Source organism: Anser anser, assembly GCF_964211835.1.
Source record: "Anser anser genome assembly, chromosome: 5".
In the NCBI taxonomy this organism is placed as follows: Eukaryota; Metazoa; Chordata; class Aves; order Anseriformes; family Anatidae; genus Anser; species Anser anser.
In genome coordinates, this window is record NC_139725.1 from 3,303,722 (window position 1) to 3,326,100 (window position 22,379).

Sequence of the window (22,379 nt, forward strand, 5' to 3'; positions counted from 1 at the left end):
CTTCAGGATTTACTCTTATAAAAACACAGTCTTCCAACTTCGGCCTATTCACGTGTGCTTTGGCATTAGCTCTTTTAGGGTAAAAACCGTCCTATTGTTATGCATAGTGTGTCTGGCATAAAAGGTCATCAGCCTGAAGCACCGCTAATGATTGCCTCCCTCTTTTTACAATCACTAGAGGTACTAAACTACTGTAAAGTGAAGCAAAGCCCACAGTGCTGAAAAACTGTAGGAACATTTAAAAAGAAAAGTTGACTGCAAAGTCTAGAGATGGTTAGCTTTCATTCCTTTAAGGGAGGAGTTTATGTAGGCCTGGAATCCAAATCTGAAAGAAAAATTGTGACTGGCAATGCTGGAAATGTGGGAACCAATTTCTAAAAGGAAGTGATACACCAGGATGCTTTACTTCATAGGATCCCTCTTTTACAAATGACTTCCTTCTTCTAATGTGCCAAAGCATTCCCTTAGAAATAATTTTCAAAAAGAGGAGTAAAATCTTTGGGGAAATATAGAAGATTTCTACTCCCAAACACCCAGTCCTTTTTGGCATATTGTTTCCTCCTCCCCAAATCCTCTTGACCAATATTCCTATCTAACCCAATTTCATCCTGTGTAATCCTCTGCTACAGAACCTTCGAATACCAACAGGCAGTATCTGCTCACAAGACAGTTCCTTCCACTCTTATCAGAATGGAAGCAGCGTGGAAAATCACAGAAGTCTCTCCAGTCTGAAAACAAGTCTGTTCTACAGACAGGCCTCACAGTGAAGATACATATAATCGTCTCTGCTTGTCTTTAAATGCTAAGCCGCATAAGTCAGTCCGGCTTGTTTATTCAGTAATTAAGTATGTTTTCCTTTATAGGAGTAGGTATGGGGGAAGCATAACCTTTGACTTGGGAGTTTTGCAAGAACAGCTGGTAAGATGCAATAAGAGAAATCACTTAAAAGATACAGCAGCTTTTCCTGACCCAGCTAGTTTTGAATGCCTTGGAGCAAACTAACTAGTATGAAATGGGAAGTAATACTCACATTTGTACAGTGGTCAGAAAATGTCCTGGGAAATGAGAAGAACAAGTTTTTTCTTTGCTAAATCACTTCCAGCCACCGTTTCCAAAAACTATTAGCAACAAAATTTAAGAAAAAAACTTGAACGTTCATGTCAAATGATACATCTTTAATTTCTAAATGGTTGCAAAAACTAAGAAACTGATCTAGTTGACAGGTAATTAATTTTCTTTGCATAGTACAGTTTATCTCCAGGGGATATCAAAAATTATTTAAAACTTCAGGAAAACTGGCACCTAAGTCAATAAGCAGCCTCAACCCTACATAAAGGTTGCAGACAACCTCAATGTTTTCAAGTTTTTCTTTGTAACACCCAGAGAATGGCCTGCTTTGGCCACGTCTTTCCCACAGTATTGCGTTCTTTCACTGCATTTTTCAGTTGGCCATCTGTATGAAAAAAATAAAAGGCTGCAACGCATATTGATAAAGTAATTCACAATAAATTAGCTTCACTGTATTTGAACTTGGCCTTTTTGAGGTCAAATACCTCAAAGTACATAGTTACGTTTTTTTTTTAAAAGTAAAATGCGTACACCTCACAATATTTAAAAATGATAACTTAATTAACGTTTCATCCAGAAGATGTTTAATCCTTTAATCCTTCCCTTGAGAAGGTTAAAGGTAAGGCTTCAGTTTCAGAAGTACTCTTGACACTCATCTAAAGTAAGCACTGAATCTTACAGGAAGCCAAGAAAGTTTAGCTTGCTTAACAAGCTTACTAACAAGACAAGAGTAAAGACTTTTTCGTATAAAAAAAATAAGTTACATTTTACTGTATGCATTAGACTTACCTACAATGGATTTTTTTTCCTTTACAGAATTATAAATGGAGAGAAGCATTGTACTTATATCATCATTAGTTAATCCCTTTTTTCTAGTAACTTCTGTCCTGATTTTCAAAAGCACTGATTATCAGCATATCCTAGGTAGTGAGTGGTAGCTGCAGGCACTCAGAACTGTTGAAAATAGACTGTTAGTACTTGCATTTATGCCACAAACGCACCATTTGAAAATATTCCTCTTGAAAACTGGTAGTTTACTTTTTAGTCAAAATCAGTTGACTAATTACTTCTTTTTAATTTTTTTTAGTACTTTAGAATGCTTAATATAACTAATAACACTAATAACTTAATATACTTTAGTGTATTATGGTAAAAATGAATGTCAAAAATTTAAATTTATGATAAATAAACTTTGGAAAAAATTATACAAGGCCGTAAATAAATAATTTAACTTCAGTCTCATTAAAAAGTAAAACAGTAGGTCAAACAGTATCATCCTACCTAGACAATACAATCTTGTTATATTTTATTGCATAATCAGAGTAACATCTTAAGTAAAATATGTAAAGAAACGAAATTATTAGATTTACTTCCTTTAATATTGAACAACCAAAGTTTCTCCTTTGTACATAATCCAATTTAAAGATAATATAATTAGCACTTCCAGCATTAACATTCTGTATTTACAATGAATGAAATGGGGTGGATAATCTAAACAGTATTCAAGTCTGTATGAAACAAATCAAAATACGAAGATTTACAGTAGGCTCAAAATCCACGACTTTTCTATTTATGGAAACCAATTGAAAAGGCTTTTTCTTCTTTATTACTTGTAAGGGTTCCTTAAGTGATGATTTTGTTATAATATTTTAAACATTTCAAGTCTTCAGCAATGCCTTCATTATTTGTACATGACATTAAAAATTAATTCCAATACTTCTATTTCACTTTTCACTTGCTTGTAGACCAGTCTGAAATCTGATGAAGGATAACAAGGAAATTTACTATATAATCCTAATTCCATATTCCTGAATATACAACGGTTAGAAGTAGGTGATGTCAGTCCATTCCAAGGGTTATGTACACAAAACTTACAAAATGTTCTTTGCTCTTGCATAAAATGTGTACATAGTATCAATGAGCAGGGAACTTCAAAGTTTTTATGGATTGCTGCTGGCATGGACCTTTGTTGATTGAAAATAAAATACCTTTCGCTCTATTGTTCTGGTAGCAGTTTTAGAATTTAATCATCAATCCCTGGTGTTTCACCCTGTTGTATTCTGGAGGCTATTCTAATGGCTTCTTCCAGAGACTGTTGTTCTCCAAGCTGAAACAGATGCATTTAAACATAAATAAATTTAAAATTTTACACAGATCAATTTTTCTTTACAAATTTGTAAGGTGAAACCAAAGATAAAGATACTGATCAATACTTAGCACAAGTAAGTGTGATCAGTACTGTCACACCTCTTCTGGGTAGTATATACTAACAGATATCTAATCAGCATGAAAATTAAGATAGCGCCTGACAGCAGATTAAACTGAATTTCTGTGTATCTACCGAATTAATTTTCTTCAAAGACTGCTGCATGGTAAACACATTTCATGATACACAAAGGAGATGATAATTTACCTTGGCAGACACAACAAAGCTAAGATAAGGCTTTCAAAATTCATGGTGGCCATTGAAATACATTTTAACACTGGTAAACCAAACAAACACCTTCAGTTTTCTTAATTCTTATGCAGAAAATAAGATCTTTGGAACAACAGCATATAATATATATATATATATATACACACACACACATATATATATAAATATAAAGCATTCATGATGACACTGCTTAATTCCACAGTAGTTTAGAGATTAAATTATTATATTGTAGTTGTAACTAACAAGGCAGATAATGTATCTGTGGCACTGTCAGAAGCAACACCAGCCAACCCAGAGTAAAGACAACCAGACATAATCTTCAGAAAGAGTCTACAGAGTTTTATACTGCACGTACATCCTGTGACTCAAACTCTGAAGACAACCCCAACCTAACAAAAATGTGAACCTGGCCGTTATCCATTCTCTACCATAAGATAGAAAGATGTGTAAGAGTATGAAAAGTGGGAACACATTATTTAACCAACGGATAGACCTGGATGGACAGTACTAAATATCATGTATAACTTGGTTTTACAGTCACTGGATATCACATTGTGGAGCCACTCAAATCAAGAGTTGCTCTGTTACCATCTCCTTAGGACCTGAATCTAGCTATTGGGCTATTGGCCTTATCAATATTTAGGAACCATGTAAATTAATTTATTAGTATGGAAATACAAGAGACACATCAAGAACTCAGGAACATTCAAGAACACTTTAATTTTCAACACTTCCTCTACTATTTATATTGCATATCTTAAGTTTCATTAACATAAACATATTTAACTTCACTAAAAACTTCACTGCTGGTAATAAAAGACAGGCATTTTCCTCCTCATTTAAAGGACTCTCTGGTGAGGATGCAAGTTACTCTTTTTTTTTCCTTCCTTTTTTTTTTTGGTGTGTGTGTGTAATTTTGACAATCACTAAAATATGCTTTCTTTTACATAGAATTTTGAGTAGTACAAACAACTCAACAAAACAGGAATTCAGAATTATGAGCTTTTTACCTTTCATTGCTTGTCAATCAACATCTGATTTGCTATGTTAAATTTAACAAGGGGCAAGATAACAATCTATCATTTCAGCTTGAAAACATGAACACAGTTCCCTTCAGTTTATCCTCTTAGAGAGTCGCATGCATACATACACTCAGACTGTGGCATTAAACATGAGACTCAAACACTCACAAGTTTTGATCTCTTGTTACTTTCAGCAAATATGAACAATTTGAAGGAACCAGACTTAAGTTGCTGTTACTTCCACATGCAAAGTATATTTTATCCTCCAAAATGAACTTTGTTTGTCCATCTTCCACATTTCCCTTTCTATTTGAAGCTATTTCCAAGAACTTCCTTTTTTTAAAAAGACATATTAAAATATACCACTTAATTCTTTTTTATTTAGAAGCTCTTTTGAGCACTTCCTCTTTGCACAGCCAAACTGATGTTCAATATGATGATGATTTGATGCATTTTTGAGAGCTAAAGGCCATATGCAAACTGCACTCAAGAAAGTTGAGTATCTTCAACTCCCTTGGAATACATAGGCAGTAAAACTTGTATTAAAATTATCCTCCACACACTATTTTGAGACGTCAGGTTCCTGTGATTTTCTATGTTCTCTACGACAAAGCATTTCTGTAGTGATACTAGCTCAATAGAATCAAGCCCACAAAGAGTTGTGTCCCGATTCCATGGTAAATTTAAATATGGTAGCTTTATTACATTCCCATCGTACTTCTTATTTACGCAAATAATAAAGCAGAGAACCAAGAGGGCTCTGAGGTACACTGAAAGTATTAGGCACTTTGCAGGATTGATCCTAACATTCAAACCAAAATTTAAACTACTTTAACTCCTTTTCTTTTACTTTGGGTTTAAAATTGGATTGTGTCCTTGGAGAAGCAATTTCTCTAAGATCACTCAGTCATTTACTTGAACCCTGACTCTAATGTCACTTTAAGAAACATTTTTTTAAAATTACAAGAGCTCGTATTTACCTACCATTGTGTCATATGTAATAAAAGTAGTATACACACTTACTCAAAATTGTTTGTTTGAGTAAGGTAGCAAGTACACTGATAGTTCCTGCCCTAGGAGTTTCTCTCAAGCTTACTTGTGAATAAACTATAAAATACTCATCTATGTTTTATTTTCAGTTACTTTCTAACTAAAAATTTTTATTTGTGCTTGGTTTTCACTTTTTCTTTTTTTTTTTTAATTAGCCAATTTAAATTAAACTTCTTCTTCATACCTAGAAATTACTCTTTTATTACAGTGTATGGACAGTATGAGGAAATATTTTCAGAGACTGCTGTTTGTACTGTTCTGGTCTGGCACACAAACAAATGAAGACTATTTCCAGAAATTTCTGATTTTTACTTTTCCTACAGAACTATTCATACTTGTTTGTTGTTAGCATTTCAGGGTACTAATAAAAAATTCAGTAGTTTTATCTGTACAGGGGAGTTCACAGCCATTTAACTTTGATAACATGTCATTCTTCATCAGCTCAATATGCAATGCTGAAGGATGAATGAAAGCACTCTTCCACTGAAGACTCATGACTCCAAAGTACTATGTACATCCTTCTCCTGCAAAAGATTTCCTTGGCCGTAAATTTGGCCCTCCTTGAATCTACCCTTTTCCAAAGTTCTACAAGCAGATTTGAAAAACCAGGCACTTATTATTCCTCTTGCTAATCCTATATATTGTTTTAAATAGGATGAGGTCATATGGTTATGGACTATTTTTTTCAGGGAAGACAAGCTAATTATATTCATTTTGTTATAATATTAGGAGCTTCTAGCTTCAGAAGTAAGGAACACTCCAAAAAGTATTTATCATCATCTTACCTGTACTGCAATTTGTGTTCCATTGGATGTAGCCAACAATGTAACAGGTCTAGTTTCTGTAGTCACTAAATGGTGCCCATGTTGCTGATGTCCCATTTCTGATGAGGCACTATGAAACGCTGCTAAGTCTTGAGCCACAATAGCAACCTTCAGGACAAAAGAAAGAATCAACTGGATGATTTCAGACTACCATTATTCAACTCATGCAACAGTTTTCTTCAAATGTAAAGTTAAATTCAAAGCAATGATTATTTATGAACATAATTTTATCCTGCAAAACAGATCATTTTTTAAGAAAGGTTACCATCACCGTGTTTCTGAAAGTTATGCTAGCTCTCAAAACATAAATATCCTCAGAACTGCACAGAATTCAGTAACTGTACCTGTACAGAAAAATAAATACGTTCTTTTTCACGTGGTACATTTTTAAAACAGTGGAATGCATTTTAACCTGAATATTAAAATCTGTATGACTGTATTTCTACTAGAAACGTTAGCTATTGTATTTATATATTAAAAGCAAAACTGGAAATACATAAAAGTATTTCCTCTCTGCCAAATAAATTACAATCCCATAGTATGAAGTGATAAAGTTACAGTTCATACTGGATTCAATTTTTTAGCTTTGCCACTCATTTACTGTGTGACTCTGGGGAGATGTTTAGTATTTCTGTGTCTTATTTTATGTATACATACATGAATTATCAGATTGGTACCTCAAGAATTTTTCCTGGGGACAAAGCATTGTTTCTAAAACATTCAGCAATATTTTGTTGTACAGCACTGGAATAGAACACATCATAGTCTTCTGATGGGAATGATATGACCAGGTGTTGAAAACTGCTTTCATTAGATAAATCTATGTGAATGACAGAATTGTGATGGCTTATGTGCCTATTTTATATTATCTCATAAAGGAACATTACACATGTACACAGGAAAATACTCTACCTGCTGTCCTTCAGTGCCTTCTGCAGTAACCATTGCTACAGAATGCGTTCCCGCAGAAGAGATGACGGCATCATGGGTGGGGACTGTGATAGTGGTGCCATCTTGTGTTACCATAGTGATAGTATTTCCTATGGCCTGCATATCTGCCTGAGATATGTTGACCTGAAACACAAAGTATATCCTGAAGTAAAAAAAAGTTTAACTGATGCTCAAGTCATACTTGAGTTTTAGCTTTTAGCAACATAACGTGTTTTCAGGTAAATATTTCTAAGTAAGATTTGAAAAAAAAAAAAAAAAAACCAAAAAAAAACGTGATATGCATTTGAAGTTTAACAGCATAATGTCAAACAAATTCCTGCTGGTTGCTTCAGCAGGAATACTCCTGCAAGTTCAGTTTCCTAATTTGAAACAAACTGTCTTAATAATCCAGAATGAAAAGGCTACTTGTTCATAGTAACACTGGAAAAAAACATTTTAAATCCTGTTCACAAGTAACATACTGGTCATAAGATGTAGTAGCTGTTATTCTACTTCCTGACAGGGATACTCATGCATTTCCTGAGAATTAGTGTCACTCTTTGGACAAGTCCCAGTCTGGGATTAAAAGCCCTCACTACATACATCTTACAGGTGGAGATGTAACATCCCATGATCTTTCAAACACACGCATCTGTTTACAGAAATAAAACAATGGCTCAGTAGTAAGAAAAAGGGTGCATACTTCCCACCAATGTGAATTCCCAGCAATATGAATTAGTGATGTCTCCTGTATAAATGTAATAGGGCATCAGATAAGTGATTTGATGCCTGATTTAGAAGGCAATAAAAACATCCCAGAACTGAAGTCAAGCTGAAGGATTAATAAAAGTGAGAAGAACTCCATGTTAAGGCCTGAAGGCCTTCAGTCAGAGGGTAAAAATGCTAGTTACTTAGTATTACTGCAGTATTCAGGGCTGACAATATAACAGACACCTTTAATTTTTCATCTCCAAGTCTAATTTAGAAGATATTTTTCACATGCTACTGGCATATCAGGTACCTTCTCAGCAGAAATATAATTTTCCCTGTATGCCTTCAACATATTAATAGAGCTAAACTAAAGAACTGTGTTGAAATCCCCTCTTAGTGAAATTTCATACCAACACCTTAAAAAAAAAAAAAGATATGCACAGGAATTTTCAAGTGGAGATAGCATCAAAACATTCCATCCTCTCTTGTTTATGTTAGAAACAGTAAGAATTTAACACTACCAAACAGCTCGTAAAACAGACAGCTGGACTAAAAAGACTATTTTTCCTAAAAAGTGTGTGAAGGCAAGACAACAGTGAAGATGATCATCAAATATTAATAGAATAATCAGGGAATTCTGGGAAACCTCAGAAAATAGGCTGTAGACGTAACAGTTGTTGCAATAGCCTGTGCCGACATTGTGAGCACAACAGACTTTGAGTTGTTAACAGTGACAAAGATAACAAGGATAATAAAAAAAATTTTGAATTGTATTAATACAGTTTCAGATATCAGAATATGTGGTCTAATTCAGGTATTCCAGAGGAGGCCCAACCTTAAACATACTACATGAGCTCCAAAGAAATTTATTTCCATAAGAAATCCATGTACATACTTATTAAGGATCCTAACTGATTTGAGAAAGCACATGGAGCATACACAACCACCAGCCTTAATTCTCAACGTATTTTTGTCATTTCTGTAGCACACAGGTTACTTACATGTTGGGTTCCATCCTGGGAAATTAGTGCTACTTGTTGACCTAATCCTGACTGAGTAACTGTAGCAACCTGTGCAGAAATTACATCTTCTCCCTCCACACCTGTCACATAGGCTATCTGTGAGCCTTTGAGAACATCTTCACCTTGACCTGTTTGACACAAAGAAAGCAAGAGGGTAGTTTACATACTCTAAAGACCGGCAGGAAAGATAAATGACAACAATTAAATGCCAGCCTGGTTTGAAGGTTTTTAAATACTTCAGCAGAAAAACGGTAGTGGAAAGATGAGAAAAACAGAAGAAGGAAAAACACCAAAAGCAAGTCAGAAAGTCTCAAATTATTTGTTTTTAGAACCCGGGGTACAGTCTTCTGGCAATAAGTTACAACACATCTAAATGTGTATTTTCATTATGTGTAGTATTTATATAGTTTATAAGCAAACATTAAAAAGGTGACAATTCTAATTAATTCTGCAAACGTTAACCTTTCCATACAAGAGGCTTCATGAGAACACAACCGGCAGTTTTTCAAAGAGTTATTCATTAACAAACATACAGAAGAATACAGCGATGCCTTTGTGTGAAGATTTAAGTAGCGTTAATTATCTTAATAAATGTTTAACCTCAAGCAAATGAATCTTATCATGTTCTTAAAAGATGGCATTAGACTATAGCAAATTTGCTTGAGGCATTCAGTGCAGTTTCCCGAATATCTGTAGTAAAATAGAATGACTAATCTGACCAAAACAGTTTGTATCTGCATTTCCTATCTTAGTCACATCTAAAATCAGAATTTGACATTTGTAACTGTTCTTGAAATACTTCCTTTAGCCTAATTTTTTATATTCATAGGATACAACACTCGTATCATAAAAAACATTCTAAAGTAGTACCACAACACTCAAGCTTGTTTTCATTTTTGCCTCTAGGACTGTTCACAGAAACTGCTGTTAACTGCAGAAAAACCAGCACAGTCTCAGGGTGCTGCACAGACAGATTCTTCCTTTTCACAACGCAGTACCTTTATTCCTCCCCAAAGACTGCCAACAACTATAGTGTTTTACACACTCAGAAAAATCTCCTAGGTTGCAACCAAACATTTTACACTCTGGCAGGTTCCTTCCCACATTCATGTTCATAGCAGGATTTTTTATGGCAGGTTTGCTGGGGCTGCAACTCTATTTTCTCTCTTATTCTCAGCTTGCTATAAAACTCAGTTTATGAGCTGGTCAATTACTCTTGGTTTCTGTTTACAAATTGACTACCGCACTAAAAAGCCCTACAAAGAAGTTAAATAGCTTTATTAAATACCTCAGATTTTTATCTATGTTTTCATTTGGATATAAAAAACAGCAAAATATTATCCACACCATTTGTTACAACAAGAGATTCAAAGTCTGAAACTCTAACCTGGAGGTGGCTCAAAAAAAGCCTCTTGTTCTTCTTCAATTGGCTCTGTGTCATTATGTGCTGTCCGCTTGTGCATAGCAAGTGTAGAAATCTGCTTGTATGTTTTCCCACAGTGATTACAGTTATATGGTTTGGAATGAGTATGTACAACATGATGTTTGTATAAACTGGAATACTCTGTAAAACGTTTATCACAACCAGGAACTGTACAGACATAGGGCTTTTCCCCTGTATGGAAAACAGAATGGGTAAAGAGAACTTTATCCAGGATGCAGAAACAAAATTGTCAACAAATTTGTAGATATTTAGCAACACATCTTTATTACCAACCAAACTTCAATTTCAAAGGCAGTAGTGAAGCTCTAGTTTATCAATGCAACCTCTCGCTTTTTTTTTTTTAATCTGCCAGTGAAAGTTAGGCCCTTTTTTCTCCCTATCATTCCATATAAAATGTCCTTCTGATGAAGACAGAATGATGCAGTCTGAAAGATGCAATCTGCAGAATCTTTTGAAACAGATCCTAAGGATGAAAGCAAATGCAAACTGCATCACTGTGTGACATACATAGCACCATGGGCTTCTGGGAAGATACCAACCTAAATGTCAGTTTGGCACAGCACTGACAATTTTGTTCCTTTATTAGTGGAAGCTCTGTACTTTTCTTCAGTGATCAGCTATGTTGTTACACTAGTAGAATTTATCTTACTTTTGAGTCTTTAAGGTCTGAAGAAATCTACAGGAAGCATATGTTTAAACAATTATGGTTTAACATAAAAAGCACCTTTAATTTAAAATCAATGAAACAAACATCCAAATTACATTATAAACTAAAAAGATAATCTGAGATACAAAACTCATCTCTATCAAATTTGCCTGTGTTTCTATAAAATATATAAGGCTGTATATAAGGCTACCAAGATGATATTATATATATAGTAAGAGCTATTAATAGTTCTTACATTTTAGAACCTTCTAATTTGTGCAGATTATTTCTGCTGACTAACCCTGCCAATCAAGGTGGCTAAGTATTTTCAACTCTGGTCTATGAAAAGAAGGTTTTGATCACCATTCCCGAAGCAAGGAAAATACAACTGAGATGAAAGGGTGACTCACAAAGGTGAGCCAAAGTCAAGCTCAGGCTTATGCTTTGCTGTTATTTAATATACATCTCACAACACTGGCAAGCCCTAGAACCATATTAAGTATCTAACCTGGTGTCCACTGAAGACAAAGTTTTGCATTCATTTCAAAGAGCTTTGGAGCCAAATGAAATTTTTTCTACCTTGACAGCAAGGAGGGAGAATTAACTGCTTAACGCCCCACAGCTGACGGGAGATAAGGCCCAAACAAAAGTACCAGGTCAGGTCACATAAACATGACTATACAATTACAGTGCACCAAAACAGTGTTCAAAAAAAAAAGAATGACACAGGCCCTCCCAAGCAGGTTCCACTTCAAAACGGAAAAACACCATTCATATACCTGTGTGTATTCTCACATGATTCTTATAATTAGTTGCACTGGCAAAAGCTCTCCCACATCCTGGCTCTGTACAGTAATAAGGTCTTTCGCCTGTATGTGTCCTGATGTGAACCTTTCTAATATTAGACGTTGTGAACGACCTGCCACATCCTTCAAAAGGACATTTAAAGGGCCTTTCACCTGAAAAAAAAAAAAAGAAAAGGTACACATGGAAAAAATATGAAAGAAAACAAAAATCACTAAGTTACCCTGAATGTTGGAAACCAAAGCTATCTAATTAAGAACCTCAGTCAGAAATACCATGAGCATGTGAACATGGAGTGCTCTTTAGCAGTATCTGGCAAAATTTCAGAAAACTGTAGTCTGTGATCTAAATTATGAAGTATTTAGGTTAGTACTTTATGATGTACAAAACAGACTCGGTTGCTGACTAGCTTTCATACTGTGCCATATTCTAACATGTATTTAACCCCCCATACTAATTCTTACATACATTGTCCAATACAAGTGTATTATACTATTTGTATATTTCTCAGTTGTAATGAACAAGATGAAAAAATACCTTCATGATTTAGTATATAACCAAGATCCAGATGGATTAGTAAAACTCACCACAGAAAGCACTTAACCTAAAAGAGCAGAGCCAACTTTGTAAAGAGAGACAGCCTTGAAACTCAAGTTTCAAACCCCAAAACCAAAGCAATCACAAATATAGATTTTTTGTTGTTGTAAGACTATTCTTATAAATTTAAACACAATAACTCACTTAATTCCACCAAAACCTTCACCATGAATGACAGATAAGATCAGTCCCTCCCTAATCTCCCTGACCCTTCAGATCTACCAAAGCACATACAGTTGCTGGGGGGCAGAGCAAAATAGGGCTGACTTTGGAGAAGTGCAAGACACCTGACATGCTGTTCTGTCGTAATTTCACACTGCTTAGAGCTAAGTACATTACACTCACTGTACTGTTTACCAAAGAGGAATCTGAGAGCAAGAGAGGGCAGATTACCACTACAGATACGACTTTAAATACTTAAAGGCAGAAATAAAAGATTAAGTCCTGATACAGACATTAATACCATGAAACTCCAAAGTAGTTAGCTCCTTGGCAGAGGAAACTGTAATTCACTCCTTAAGGCAGCTGTTTCGGGAAGGTTTTTCAGTTTTCTGCCAAGGCAGAGTGTATGTGAGTGTACACGCCTCAATGTTGTGTTACCATGGCTCCCCTAATCCTTCCTTCACCGCAGAACCTCAAATTACAGCCTGAAAGGAGCAGGGCTGCAGAGTCACCCCGCCCAACAACAGACCCTCCATTACAAACCAAAACAATGATTGTTCTTCGAGAATGCCTGGAAGAATGTCATCCGACTGGTTTGCGGGGCCAGCCTTCATGTTTCTAATGGAGTCGCTAGAAAAGTGACCTGTCTCCAGGTGACTGAGATTTCCAGCACCAGCAATGCAAAGCAGGTCACAACGCTTTCAAGCTCTTTTCCGCAGGAGTCACGAGGAAGCCGAGCAGCACCTAGTGCCACTAGCTTTTCTGACACCAGAATCGGCTATCCAGGAGCTCACGGAAGCCGCGGCAAAGCACATGATGGCAGCAGAAGTGAGACTGGCCTGCCACTGAAATCACTTTGGGCTAAAATAGGCAGAAAATGAGGAAAGCACGAAACACTGGTCTATAGGATAAAGTTTCAAAGCCATGGGAGAGTGGGCAGTGTCCCTGGACTTGCTTGCCTCCACCGGGTGCACTGTTGCACAGAGTATGAACACACACAACTCCATCCATTTGCACAAAGGACTTGGTTTTATTTTTTACACGTTTAGAATATTTATTAACATTTGTTTTTTGTAGCATATGTTCGTTCATTTTTCTGCTGCAAGAAGGGAAATGGGGATAGCAATAATCTGAGAACTATCAATCTTCATGAAACCCACAAGCAATTTATCTCAAAGCACCAAAATGTAAAAACACTGATGCCATTTCTAAAAGGTAAGCTGGATTAGTGAGGGGAAGATCCTTGTTCTTTTATAGCTGCAAATGAAACCATAAAGGCACCAAGTGACAACGTGACACTGCTAAATGTTGGTGCATTTGCAATGGTAGTGTGAATGCTTCAGCACTCTTATTATAAGAGCATGCTGGATTTGCAGTAAATTGTTAACCATGCTGAAACGTTTTTGAGCTCACTGGGCTTCAGAAAGAACATACACAGGCTCATTTCGTAAGTATAAAGTAACAGAGCAATCAGAGAAAAAAATCCACATACATGAATTAACCAGAAAAAAAAAAGTGATAATAGTACCTGTGTGAGTTCGAATGTGTTTCTGCAGGTCTCCTGAAGTCTTGAATGATTTGGTGCAATTTTCTTCTGTGCACCGATACGGCTTTTCACCAGTGTGTGTTCGGACATGACTTTTTAACCCATACCCTGAAGATCAGAAAAGATGTTATAACAGTATAAATACAAAATTAGGATGGTCAGAAACCATCAGTCTTTGACTCTTTACAAGCTCTTCATTCTACCATACAGAGCAACAGAACTCTAGATACAGTTTATAATTCTTTTTCTTTCTTCATTTATTAAGAAAGTATACTTCTTACTCCCTTCAGAGGGATAAACTGTAATGATTATAATGTGGACAAATATTTATTCTGTCTTCTGAGGAAGCTGTATGCTCTCTATCCTGTCTACTTTTTTTTTTTTTCATACTAACACTATCATCTAAATGGCATTTGTTAGCTCATATGAAAATCAATAATGAAGTCAACAGTAGTAGTATCTACTGCTATCTGGGCTCCAAGTTATTCTAATTTTTTTAAACCATATTATTATCACATGTATACATGCCAACTGACAGCAGTCACAGATGCTCACTCCCTAGACTACTAAGTAGACAAGACTACTTTCAGAAACTCATCATCATCAAAAACTCTACAAATCTAAAGCAACCGTTGGATCAGACCCTCTTTGTTAACAATTTTGTAATTAGCATTTTACCAATATTTTCCCTTCTGCACTTCCCTGAAAATATCATGACCAGAGAATGCCGACCAGACCGAAAAGCAATTTAAAAACAGAAACTTGAATTTTCCTTCTGTCCACTAGTGATATATATTTACACAAAGTAAAGTAACAGTCTGTAAGATGGCACCTGCTTTAATTTCAGTGTGTTCTCAATATATCCCTAAAACACCTAAAATTCCTATTTTTGATTTCTGAAAAACACACAGGATGGCTACCAACTAGAACATTAATTCATTCTTAAATCTAAAATAAACTCAATTTCATGATCCAACCCAGTGAAGTTATAAATATTTAAAATGAGAGCATTCAGTACTTAACATGAACTATACCAAAGGCAAGGGTTGTTGAACTAAGCTGGTACAATGGCTCTGACCACAAATACGGTATTAGTAGACAAAAAGCTGTTTATAGCCACACATGAATGGAGTAGTCTGTATGAAATGCAGAGTTCACTTCAAGAGAAATGTCACTCTGATACAGTTAGATAAAGAATACTAAAATAAGAGGACCTCCCATCCAAGTTCTTTTCAGCTTTGAAACAGATGATCATATGTTTGCCTCCAGCCAGCAGGTTCAGCTTATTATTGCCTCATTTAATTTATATTATTAGTTTTACCTTAAGAAAGGACTATTTTCTCAAGATAAAATCTGACTGTATCATGACTGGTGAAGACTAAGGGAAAGTATTAAGTGTTTCACCTCATTCCCCCTTCTTCCTTTCCATCTGCTGCTCTAGATGAAATTACTTTTTTCTGTAGTTCTCATAAATGTATTCCCAAGCAGGTTCTTTTACTTAGAAGTTTAAAAAAAAAATTACTAAAAACTTATCTTATATGGACAAACATTAGCAAGCAGTAAGAGCTAGTCTACAAAAGATTACCTGTTGCAAAAGCTTTACCGCATCCAGGATGTTCACACTGATACGGTCTGTCTCCTGTGTGTGACCTTTCATGTACCTGCCAAGACATCCAATACACTGATTTAGTGAAATGTTGCATCTGATTACTTCAAAACAAACAGCTCATTCTCAAAGACAATACATTTTATTTCTCTTCCTAAGATTCACATTAAAATGTCCTTAACTCAGTGATAAAAGTTAACAGAATAGGGTAGCAGTGTTTTCCTTAAAATTACAGATGTCTCATTCGAAGGTCTAGCCTAATCCTTTTGAGTCAGTTTTGCAAAAAACATTTCTGTAAATATATGTGCAGTTGACAATGTGCAACTACAAAAGACAGTATGCATAAATGCCTCAGGACCGCTCTCTCTTGATTTTTAACTCCACTGAGAACTTCTACTGATCCTCTTACATTGCATGAAATCTCTACAGCAAGGACACCATTGTAGCATATAATCCATGCAGTCAGTTACTCACTGACTCAACAGTGCTCCACTGCAGGGAGTTTACCTCATCTGCAAGTGATTACCTCAGCCTAAACTGAGCTCTACATTTTTACTGTTTCCAGTAATATTTTACATTATTTAAAAACAAAAACAAGCAACCAAAAAACAAACAAAACGCATGAGAGAAATAAGGAGTTGCCATTTGTAAAGAAAATGTTCCAGCTCTTCACTTTGAATGTTCAATTGTTTTGAAGAATTAGACTTATGATGAAAAATTCTTTCAGAATCTGGAATTCTTGCATGATCAAGTATACATGTAGATTAGAGAAAGTGAACACTGGATTTCAGAATTCCTGTGATACTGCTGGTGGAACCTACAAGAGATTTCTTACATGCTAGCAATATAAGAGCCCAGCACGCCACATCTGCATCCAGCCTAATCTGACAGCTAAATAAGTACCATGTACAGTCAACATTTATTCTTTTTCAAGTTATAGTGCACATTTTATATAACATTAACATATAGAGTATATTTTTTTAGCCCACGACTATAGTCTATTAGATGCTCAGTTTTCAAAAAGTGCATCATCTCAGAACACTAAGCAAAATTGGATGAACATCTGAGACAACCAATTATTGTAGTATCAACTCAATAAACATTTGACAAAACATCACCGTTGCAATTGTCTCTCTATTCATTTCCATTATTTCAAGCATATAATTTGTTTTAAAAAAAAACATGCCTACAAAGTACCAATGCTCATTTTACATCTCATCACCTTAAGATGGTGAGCTGTTGTGTACAGTTTTCCACAGCCATCATAATCACAGCGAAATGCTTTCTCTCCACTCTGCTGAGATTTTGCAGTCACTCTTGTTCCATGTCCTTGCAAGACAATCTTAAATTGAAAAATAAATCATTAAAAAAATACAAAGGATTGGGAAAGTCACACCCTATTTGTAGTTAAGTTGGAGCAGATTCTAACAGGTTTCTTTTGTCTCTTTGCTACGCCACGTATTTCTTAGCCCTCAAAAAAAAAGCATAGATTTTGATGAAAGAGAGAAACTGTAAAGCATATTTACTTGTAGCTAATACATTTAAATGCATGCATTAATTAGTCAAACAACAACAAATACAAATTAATTTGAAAAATAAGCCCAGTGGTAAAACGAGTGTTAGAAAGAAAAGGCTTAGATTATATCTAAGGCACTGGTTCTGTTCCTAAGGGAGGTTAGCTATAAGTCAGACCACCTTCAGAGATAAGTTCATGCAAAGGCTAAACAATGATTAAATACGCTTATAATGAGCACTTTTTGAAAATGAAGGAAAGCATTTTGTACTTTTTCAGTGATGCATGTGTTTCGATCAAACTAATTGGAACAACTAGAACTAGGTTGCACTCTTCTTTCTTGCATGACACAACAGGAAAACATACAGAATAGCTTTCCAACGCAACTTTTAAAGCCTTTTTGCATACACTAATAATCAAGGAGCATTCTTACAGACTGAAAAAATAGGCAGAAGCCCAAATGTAAACATTTTGATACAACTGTACACAAAGTAATTGAGACTTTTAAAAGGCCTATCCTTTCAAACTACCCCCTTTTCTTATGGATCCAATTCCATTCCCCATTGTCAAAGAGCATTTCACAGAACTGGTAAGATGGGAAGGCAGCCCTGCTGCAGCTCCACCACTCAAAGCAGTGTCAGCTGCAGCATGTTGTTCATGGCAGTATCCTGTTGAGTTTTGAGCATCTCCAGAAACACCACGAGGTCTCTGGGCAACCTGTGCTAGTGTCTAGTCTTTCTCAGAGTCAAAAGTTTTTTTCTCACATTTAAATAGAATTTCTTATACTTCAGTATGTGCCAATTGCCTCTTGTCCTGTCACTGTCAACCACTAAGAGCCTGACTTAGTCATCTTTACGGGCCCCCATCAGGTATTTATACATTCTGGTAAGAATCCCCCAGCCTTGTCTTCTGGAATCTAAACTGTTGAAGCTCTCTCAGCCCCTCCTTGCCTGTCAGATGCTCCAAGCCTTTAATCATCTCCACTGTCCTCCACTGGACTCATTCCAGTATGTCCATGTCTTTCTGAGAGCTCAAAACTGCACCAAGCATTCCCGATATGTCTCACCAGTGATGAAGGAGGTGAAGGATCACCTCCCTCAACCTGCTGGCAATGTGTTGCCTAATGCGGAGAAGACACACTGGTAATGCAATCTTAGTTCAGTATGTACACTCAAACATTTTTGGATTTTTTTTTTCCTGTCACTAAAACTGTTAGCATTTTTTTTGCATTTTCAGCATATAACAGTATGTATGTAGTAGCTAAGGTCTGCTATAAAGCTGAAGAAGTATGTCAAGGTTTAAAAAAAAATTTAAACAATTCTGTAATCAATGTGCTATTTCTAGTATCCACAAGGAAATAACCAGACATTTTATCAATACAAAGATTGGGATAAAGGATAAAACACGCAGGAAAAAAAATCAGTTGAAAATCATGAGCATTTGTTGGGTCAAACAACTGTTTGCAGAAGTATGCATCTTCACAACACATTAGTTGGTATGAGTTGAAAATTATTAAGAATTCAGTTAGTATTATTATTCAGCAAGGACAGATATTGTATTAAAATTACTACTCTTAGAAGATAATGTTCTCTAAAGAAATAACAAATTCAGATGTTAGGCACAAAAACAAAATAACATAAACAAAGCACCTTTATAATAATTTGACACTTTGAGAGAAATTGTGTTTTTCAAAACACTTAAATAGACAAAAAAAAAACAAACCCTAAAGTTTAAAAGTAATCACAAATGCATCCTAACTTAGTTCAGACAGGTAGCACAGGAGAATAACAAAGGTAACAGAGATCTCAGATAAGATTTTTATATCATATCCATATGAACCAGTCATATGATTCTGCTTTTATTGTGAACAGATGGGTATGACAGACTTGAAAAGAAATAATGTGTGATATCCGTTTGGTCACACAGAGTTTTGTTCTCACATGTACAAATCACAATGAGGTTTTACTTTTTTTTTTTTTTTTTTTTACTTTGGTAAAAACCCTAACCATATGTAACTGATTTGAATGACTACTCAGAAGCATAACATCTGTTCTGTTCTTGTGTTACTGCGAACTTCATAAAGAATTTATAAATACACACTTATTTAATACTATATCTAAATACTAAACTATTTTATCTCAAGCAATATAGTATTTCTGAATGAGTTACAAGTAGGTATCTGATCACACCATGATATAACCACAGTTAACATTTTCAGAAATAAGGGCTTTGGGCCCCTCAGTTCTTTGGTTCATTTTGCTTAATATGATTATATGATTAATATGATTATATCATTTTGTTTAATGTTCGGGTCATTTTGTTTAATAGGCTCTTATTTTACTTTTACTTAAAGCCAACCAAAATCTTATTCTGCTCTTCCTTGAATTTTGCATTTTGATGGAGTTGTATCCCTATTCAAACCTAAAAGTGTGGAAAACCCCAGAATTTCTTTATTTCATTTTATGGAATATATGCCAATACCATAGATAATGTATGTATTGGCTTTTCTCTCCTTTCACAGTCATGCCACACAGACAACTGTGGAGTGTCTTTGGCTTTAAATATTGTGGGACCTAACTTAAAACAAACAAACACACAAACAGAATAGAGGATTTCGAGGTCACTATCAAAGGTGAGCCTATAATTCTCTCTTTCATGGGTATTGTAAGATATTTTACCTTGGAAAATATTTTCATTGTTATCTAGTTCATTACCTCTTAAATTACACTAAAACAAAAAACAGTACTTCTCTGATGACCGTATCGTTCTCAGTGAAATGACTTACCCATTTCTGATTCTGTCGTTTGAGCACGTAAGGGTATAGGGTCTTGTTATTATTTTCTGTTGTTGTTCATAACTCTTTGAAGGCTACAATGTATTTTTCTTTTTTTTTTTTTCTTTCTTTCTTTAATGAGGTGTTCTATGATGAGGAAGACTGCTCTCCTTACACAATTTTACAAATCTCAGGTTAAAAAAAGTCCTCAGACTTCATAAGTTTAACCTGTATTCTCCATTACCCTTAGAACTTTTAAGTCAATACTTTCACATCGAAAAGTGATTTTTTTTTTAATATATACTTTTACATAATAACATGATTGCAGAAGAACTGGAAGTATTTTTCTGCTTCTTTAGGGGGTTCACTAGGAACAACATCCTCATCTCCTGACTGCTTACAAAACCTGAAATAAAAATAAGGGAATCTAACAGGGCAAGTAGAATGAAAATAAGGCACCAAAGAGAGAACAATTGGAGGTGCATGTCTAGAATTAATCTTTCTTGAGAAGAAGTTAATTCATTAATTGATTCAGCATTCCTTCTCATTTAAGGAATATAAAAAGGAAGTTCAAGATCTGGAAAAGAACTTCTGAAATACTTACCCCCTCACTGATGAAATACTCAGGTTAAAAAGTCAGATCTTAGAAATCCAACATAATTTTTAACTATGCTTTAAAAGAAAAAAGGAAAAAAGACAGAAAACAGTATTTGAAGGTCTTTTTAAAATCATGTGAATGGATCTTGGACAAAGAGAGAAATATGACCTGTGTATGACATGCATGGTTTTGAAGTCTAAAATTCCTGAAAGGTGGCAGTAAAATCTAGTTCATGGCTACACAGGGCTACCTATTGTGCATGCTGCTGGGCACAGAGAATAACGAAGAAATAGATGTATTAAGTTATTTTGTATTGTGCTACATACCTGCATTTTTTTATCTTGTTCATTTTCACCTATCATTCCTGTGCCGCTAACACTGTCATTTCCATCAATAGAGACCTGAAAAATGAAGTTGAAATGGTAAAAACATTTTCAAGTTATTTCTATTCGTCTGAAAAATAGAGGGTTACAGTTCCTGAGTTCCTTATTCTCTCATAGCTCTCTAGCTCCCTCTTGAAACATCATTATCCCATCTGTTAACACGAAAAACACCACTAGTAGCACCTGCATTGTACGATAGGTATGGTAAGCATTTCAAGATTGTCTTAAAACAAGGTTGAAAAGACTGCAAGAACCACATGTGCTAAATTAATAAACTTAGAAAAATATTGTAATAAGCTTATACATCTAGCAATAGTGAATTCCGAATTTAAAAAAATTACACTTTTTTTTTTTTTTTTAATAATAGGGCAGCATGTCTCACTCCCTGTTAAGAAGAGTTCACTTGTTTCAAACTGAACCTCTCCTTTGGAATCAAAGTACCTGGACGGTGGACTACATCTCAATTCAAAATAGCAAAATTACAACAGCTAAGCAAAGACTTGCATATTGCTCCAAATGTTTATTTTTAAATACAGTTTACAGGAAGAGAAAGGTATCTCTGCTTTCTAAGGAGCTTAGAAAAATATTTGAAAGAGTATTATGTATTAATTTGAAATTATTATTTAATACTCTCTCACATGCATCAACTCAGTGTCTCATTAGTCACTGCAGAAAACAAAAACTATTTTAAAGTATACTTTACATAGTTCCCCCTTATATAAATGCCTCTTTGTTGAGCACTCACATTCACAATACCCTCTGCATCCATTACACTTAAGGCTGAGACTGATGCCCCTAAATCTAGTCGGAATTCCTCTTCGCAATTCCACTACACATCCTCCAACTTTATATTGACTGAAAGCAATAATCTCTTTTTTTACTAGTTGCTTTGAGAGTAAGATAGGGTTGACTTAGCCTAAAATTAATAGGATTCTATTTAGTCTTTATATGCGCTCTGCAAGACATGGCTAAGTGGTACTATGCCTAAAAGAGAATTTTGCTCCAAAGGAAGATCTTTGAGTTCTTCCTAAAAGGCTCTCTTAGATTCCAAAGAAAGATTTAGTCTGCCTTCAGTTGCGAACATAAGGACACCTATACTGAGTAAAATTAAAGGTCAATCTAGCACACCATTTTGTTTCCAATAGTAGCCAGTAGCAGATGCTAGGGAAGACTGCAGGAGCCGGCCAAGCAAACAGTGATACATTCCCAGAAATATTCTCCCAACCTCCAAGCAATTTGTGGC

The 22,379-nt window shown here is 35.2% G+C and overlaps 1 protein-coding gene across 3 annotated transcripts in view; it reads right to left on the reverse strand.

Annotated features, from left to right (window-relative positions):
* Positions 1-2,428: 2,428 nt before the first annotated feature.
* Positions 2,429-22,379, reverse strand: part of ZNF143 (zinc finger protein 143) — a 37,933-nt gene continuing 17,982 nt past the window's right edge. Inside the window, exons 7-17 of one of the 3 annotated variants that reach the window (XM_083839992.1) lie at positions 21,080-21,154; positions 17,092-17,211; positions 15,849-15,924; positions 14,246-14,371; positions 11,934-12,113; positions 10,452-10,679; positions 9,044-9,192; positions 7,314-7,475; positions 6,363-6,509; positions 3,057-3,175; positions 2,429-2,826 (exon numbers count right to left, since the gene is read on the reverse strand). In XM_083839992.1, the coding sequence (XP_083696118.1) occupies positions 3,092-3,175; positions 6,363-6,509; positions 7,314-7,475; positions 9,044-9,192; positions 10,452-10,679; positions 11,934-12,113; positions 14,246-14,371; positions 15,849-15,924; positions 17,092-17,211; positions 21,080-21,154 (1,347 nt within the window). In that variant the 3' untranslated portion in view covers positions 2,429-2,826; positions 3,057-3,091. Of the gene's footprint in view, positions 3,176-6,362; positions 6,510-7,313; positions 7,476-9,043; positions 9,193-10,451; positions 10,680-11,933; positions 12,114-14,245; positions 14,372-15,848; positions 15,925-17,091; positions 17,212-21,079; positions 21,155-22,379 lie in introns of all 3 variants that reach the window. The other 2 variants (XM_083839991.1, XM_083839993.1) reach the window with 2 other exon arrangements.